The following is a 6,000-nucleotide window of genomic DNA, read 5'->3' as shown; positions in this document are numbered from 1 at the left end:
GCTCCCAGGAGCCCATGGTCACCCTCAGGGTCGAAGGAAAGCCAGTGGACTTTCTTGTAGACACGGGAGCCACCTATTCGGTGCTGAAACAACCCCAAGGACAAATGCAAAAGGCAACTACCAAGATAATAGGGGCAACAGGGAAATCACAGGCGTACCCATGGACAACAGCTAGGATCGCAGACTTGGGAAAAGGGACTATCACCCATTCTTTCCTAGTCATACCGGACTGCCCGTACCCATTAATGGGCAGGGACCTGCTGCAAAAGCTTCAGGCAACTATAACCTTCAGGAAAGAACCAACAGTTGGGGAAGGGACTAATGAGGAGATTGGAGTAAGCCTCAATATGACTGTGCCCCTTTCAGAAGAATACCTCATGGTAACAATCCCTGAGGAGGAGACAGATGAACGAGGAGAGATAACAGAACTGTTGGCCAAGATACCTGGGGTATGGGCCGAGCAGAACCCCCCAGGGTTGGCATCTCATCAGCCACCGGTGCTTGTACAATTGGCCAGTTCTGCCACCCCTATCAGGGTTCGCCAGTACCCAGTTCCCGCCAAAGCACGGCAGGGGATTGCCAAGCACCTGCAGCGGCTACTGCAGGCGGGAGTGCTGAGTCCATTTGGAACACTCCTCTCCTCCCCGTGCGAAAGCCAGGGACTGAGGACTACCGTCCTGTGCAGGATCTCCAAGAGGTCAATGCACGGATAGAGACTATACACCTGACTGTGCCAAACCCCTATACGGTGCTCAGTTCCTTACCCCCAACCCGTGGTCATTATTCTGTATGGACCTGAAGGATGCCTTTTTTTGCATTCCCCTGGCACCCTCGAGCCAGGAGATATTTGCGTTCGAATGGAACGACCCAGAGAATGGGTTCATAGGACAATATACTTGGACTCGCTTACCTCAAGGCTTTAAGAACTCACCTACCCGGTTTAATGAGGCTTTGGGGAAGGATATACAGGGCTTCCAGGTATCACATCCAACCGTAGTCCTGTTGCAATACGTCGATGACCTCCTCCTTGCCGCCAGAACACGGGAGGAGTGTTTGGAAGCCACTACTGACCTGTTGCGGGACCTGGAGCGGATGGGGTACCGGGTGTCGGCTAAGAAGGCCCGGATTGCCGTGCAAACCGTGAGTTACCTCGGATACGTACTCCAGCAAGGTAAGAGAGCCTTGTCTCAGCAGAGGATCCAGGCTGTCCTGCAGATTCCCAAACCAGCTACAAAGAGGTAGGTACGGGAGTTTTGGGAGCAGTGGGATATTGCCGCCTCTGGATTCTAGGGTTTGCAGAATTGGCTAAGCCTCTCCATGAACTTATGAAAGGAAAAGAGGGAAGTGTAAATTGGACTGAAAAAGGGAACCGAGACTTTGAGGCACTTAAGGCAGCTTTGGTATCTGCACCTGCATTGGCCTTGCCAAATTTAGAAAAGCCGTTCCAGCTGTTTGTGGCAGAAAACGGAGGCATTGCAAAGGGAGTGCTGAGCCAGGCTTTGGGACCGTGGAGAAGGCCCGTGGCCTATTTGTCCAAAAGATTGGACCCAGTAGCCTCAGGGTGGCCAGCCTGCTTTCGAGCTCTAGCTGCCACAGCCATGCTAGTGAAGGAGGCCAACAAACTCACCCTTGGGCAGAATTTGCAAATAATTGGGGAGCATCATATAGAGAGAATTCTGAAATCCCCTCCCGATCGCTGGTTGTCCGATGCACAGCTAACTCAGTACCAGGTGCAGTTGCTGAACTCCCCAGCAGTCCAGTTCCTGAAAAGCGCTGCCTTGAATCCAGCCACTCTGCTGCCAGCCCCTGATCCAACCATCATGCATAGCTGCCATGAAATATTAGAGCGAGTCACAGGCATGCGCCCAGACTTGCGGGATGAGGCATACGAAAATCCAGAGCTCACTTTGTTCTCAGATGGCAGTAGTTTTGCTAGGGAAGGGCAGCGGTACGCGGGGGCTGCGGTAACTACAGAAACTAAAGTCATTTGGCAGCAAGCCCTGCCAAAAGGAACTTCAGCCCAGAGGGCGGAGTTGATAGGGCTCATACAAGCTCTTAAAATAGCAGAGCAGACGACGGCGAACATTTATACTGACAGCCGCTATGCCTTTGCAACTGCACATATTCATGGGGCATTGTATAGAGAAAGAGGATTGCTAACTGCAGGAGGGAAAGAAATTAGGAACAAGAAAGAAATTTTAGCCTTACTAGAGGCCATTTGGTTGCCCCAGAAACTTGCAATAATACATTGCAAGGGACATCAGAAAGGGGAAGACCCCGTCGCCAGAGGAAACCGGTTGGCAGACGAGGCCGCCAGAGAAGCCGCCCTTCAAGAAGCCCCACAGATACTGCCTCTAGTGCCTCAGCCCGAATTGTCCATCAGCCCAAAGTATACTCATGAGGAGGAATCAGAAGGTCAGAAGTTAGGAGGGAGGAAGAATGCCCAGGGATGGCTAGAGTTGCCAGACCACAGGATATACTTGCCTCAGGGAGCAGTGGATCTCATAGTCAAAGAGATCCCATAGGGGAACCCACCTAGGGCAGACTAAGTTGGAGCAGCTATTAAGAAAATACTACCTTAGCCCAAGAATGAAAGATACAGTTCAATCGGTAGTATCAAGATGTGAAATTTGTGCAAAGGTGAATCCCCCAATAAGGAAGTTCCCACTTCAAATCAGATACAGGGGTACGGCCCCAGGGGAGCTATGGGAAATTGATTTCACTGAAATGACTCCTGGGAGATTTGGGTATAGATATCTGCTGGTCTTTATGGATACGTATTCAGGCTGGGTAGAAGCTTACCCCACGAAGGGAGAGACCGCATCTATAGTTTGCAAGATCTTCCTGAAAGAAATCATTCCCCGTTATGGGCTACCTGTAGCCATTGGATCAGACAATGGGCCAGCATTCATCTCTAAAATCTCTCAGGAGTTAGCAACTAGGCTAGGGATTAACTGGAAACTGCACTGTATTTATAGGCCCCAGAGTTCAGGGCAGGTAGAGAGAATGAATAGAACCATGAAAGAAACCTTGACCAAACTGCAGGAGGAAACAGGCGAGAACTGGGTAGAGCTCCTTCCTTTCTCCCTCTTGAAAATTCGCTGTACCCCTCATATTGGCAAGTGGACCCCTTATGAAATTATGTTTGGGCAGCCAGTACCAGCCATACCTCGGCTGACCACAGAGGAGCAAGAAACTGCTAACCAGAACTTTCTTAAGTCCCTTCAGGCTTTGCAGCACATCCGGGGAGAGGTCCGAGCCTCGCGCCAGCGCCAGCACTAGCCCAACAGGACGCAGACGGCTCGGAACCTTGTGAACCAGGACAGTGGGTGTGGATTTTGCGGCATCGGCGGAAAAACCTTGAACCCAGGTGGGAAGGACCCTACCAGGTAATCATAAGCACCCCCACCGCGGTGAGGTAGCTGAGAAGCCGTATTGGATCCATCAGTCACACCTAAAGCCTGTGAATCCCCCGGTGGAAGGAATAGCCAAGGAATGGAAGGTGAAGCAGGACCCACAGAAACCTTTGAGACTCACCCTCACCTCGAGTTGAGGTTGTTGACGCTATTCTGTATCATTCGCTCAGGCTCAGGTCTTAGCAGACAGCAGTGGGTGCTCATTAGGACAGCGGATGGGACTGTCATTGCCTCCAACTACACCTGGAACAATGCCGCAGTGACCCTCACGGTGGACTTTTCCAAAATTTTGATGACCACTTCTGTGATTCCCCGGCCGCCTGGAGGCATTCTAACCCCAACGGCCCTCTGCAGGACGCGCTTGACGGACTCACCCAGTGGGTGAGAGGTGGTAGGGGGTGCGATCCGGCACAAATGAACAAGAACCTTTGGTATACCCCCCATTACGGGTGCCCAGAGCCAGCCCCAGGGAAGCGGTACACTTGTGGGTCTCATACTGACTACTATTGCAAAGCTTGGGGTTGTGAGACTTTAGCCCTAGGCTGGGATCCAGGGGCAGGGCAGGATAAGCATATTATCCTCTACCTCGACCCAAGCAAGACGCCTGGGTCAGGGTGGAATAATGATTGTGCCCTAGACAGCTGCAACCCTACCATTGTAACTGTTTTGAACCCGGCTGATCCTGAATGGACAAAAGGCAGAACTTGGGGAATGAGACTATATGTATCTGGGACAGACCCAGGAACTTTCTTCACTGTGCGAAAGCTCCCTATTAGTAATGGGCCCTTCCTGAAAGGGGTAGGCCGGGGCCTGCCCAAGAAACCTACCAGCAACCCCCGGCCAGTCTTAGCAACACCCCAGGTGCCTCAAGCTGAAGTTTCCCCGACTAGGCCGACAGGAGAAGCAGAGGAAAGGCCGAATAGCACCCAGATAATGACTCAGATGAAGGAGCAACCTGTTATAAGACCTCCGAGGCCGCAGGAGACTAACCAGAAAGATCAGCAAACTCATGCTTTACTAGATAAAGTGTCCCCATTCCTGAATTCCACACAGCCAGATTTAACTGACTCCTGCTGGCTGTGCTTGAGCCCTCATCCACCTTATTATGTGGGGATAGGAGCTAATACCTTGCAGGGAGGGGACTTGGCACCGACCATTCTAACCCTCTCCCAAGATCATAGCCATGAGGAGGAGACGCTCCCTCACTGCCTCACCGAGGGCGCCTTAACCATTGCAGATTTTCAGGGAAATGGGACCTGCTATGTATTTGGCCACTATAATCTGGCTCAGTCTAATTATAGAAATTATTGTTTGACAACAAGAAACATGACCCGCTCCTCCGAGGAGAATCCAAGAGTACTGAAAGCCCCTGAGGGCATCTGGTTTATATGCCTCCAAGGGATGTACCGTTGTTTGCCACCAATCTCTTATCCAGAGTTTTGTGTAACTGGGTACATAATTCCCCAAGTGTATCTCTATGCAGGAAACCCAGATTTTGTTCTCCCCTCTAGGACTAGGGAGAAGAGAACTCCCCTTCTTATACCCATAGTAGCCACTGTTGGGATCTTAGGGTCCGCCGCACTCGGTGCCGCAGCCCTCATTCGGGGAGAATTAGAGTTAAGGCAGCTTTCGCAGACTTTCTCTAAGGACATGTCTCTGCTGCAAGACAAGGTAGCTTATTTAGAAAGACAGGTAGACTCATTGGCAGAGATAGCTCTCCAAAATCGGAGAGGATTAGATTTGTTGTTCTTAAAGCAAGGAGGGTTATGCGCAGCATTAGGAGAAACTTGTTGCTTTTATGCTAATCATTCAGGGGTAATTAGAGATAGTATTAAGGTCTTAACCCAGAGACTAAAAGAACGAGAAAACCTGGAAGAACCAGCGTGGTATGCAGGAATCTATAAGATGTCCCCATGGTTGACTACCCTGATTTCCTCTATTAGTGGGCCTTTATTAATTATACTCCTCTGTTTAACCTGTGGCCCCATCATCATTAATAAGCTTACGTCTTTTATTAAAGAGAGGATAGAGACCGTCAAGCTGATGGTATTGGCCCAGCCCTACACTATCCTTCCCCGTGAAGAAGATGATTCAAGGATTTGGCTCATAAGTGCCAACAAGGAAATGGGGGGAATGTTGAGAGCTAGGCAAGAGGGATGAGGCAATTATAAGCATTGCTAAGCAGAAAACCTCTTGAAGGTCACTAGAATGGATAAGGAAAAGAAACAAATGGTCATCCGAAATAAGCTTATCCACAGGAGACAGACAGATGGTTCTTATCAACAGGAGACAGACAGATAGTTCCTCCTGACCCCAGAGCTATGCAGAGATAACCGCCAACTCCGGCTTCTGTAGCTTGCTTGCTTGCTTCGCAGAGTGTATGAAAGAGCTAGCCTGTGAGCGTTCGGGGCGACTCCCCTTTGCAGCCTTAACAGGCACCCTGGGAGTTCACCCCTGCGCAGGTAAAAAATAAAGTACCATCTAAGTGCACTCCACACGTCTCCATTTGATTTTCTGCTCGCATTCAGGATACAACATTCCCCACCTTGCAGGTGTGTTTGGGGGGGCTGCCCTTGACTCCCTG

The 6,000-nt window shown here is 50.5% G+C and overlaps 1 protein-coding gene across 1 annotated transcript; it reads left to right on the top strand.

Annotated features, from left to right (window-relative positions):
- Nucleotides 1–758: 758 nt before the first annotated feature.
- On the top strand, nucleotides 759–5,747 carry LOC128781511 (uncharacterized). Its single transcript, XM_053929875.1, has 2 exons — nucleotides 759–2,415; nucleotides 3,229–5,747. The coding sequence occupies exons 1-2, from the start codon at nucleotides 1,326–1,328 to the stop codon at nucleotides 3,420–3,422; spliced, it is 1,284 nt and encodes a 427-aa protein (XP_053785850.1). The 5' UTR covers nucleotides 759–1,325; the 3' UTR covers nucleotides 3,423–5,747.
- The last annotated feature ends 253 nt before the right edge of the window (nucleotides 5,748–6,000 follow it).

This window comes from Desmodus rotundus, chromosome 8 (genome assembly GCF_022682495.2).
Source record: "Desmodus rotundus isolate HL8 chromosome 8, HLdesRot8A.1, whole genome shotgun sequence".
Lineage (NCBI taxonomy): Eukaryota > Metazoa > Chordata > Mammalia > Chiroptera > Phyllostomidae > Desmodus > Desmodus rotundus.
This window is presented reverse-complemented; position numbering and strand designations above follow the sequence as displayed.

What these genes read in the sequence shown, in the direction of transcription:
- LOC128781511 (XM_053929875.1), top strand. Translation starts at nt 1,326, where the DNA reads ATGAAAGGAAAAGAGGGAAGTGTAAATTGGACTGAAAAAGGGAACCGA. An exon ending in TCATGAGGAGGAATCAGAAG is followed by an intron (nt 2,416 to 3,228) that starts GTCAGAAGTTAG and finishes AAGTCCCTTCAG; the next exon opens with GCTTTGCAGCACATCCGGGG.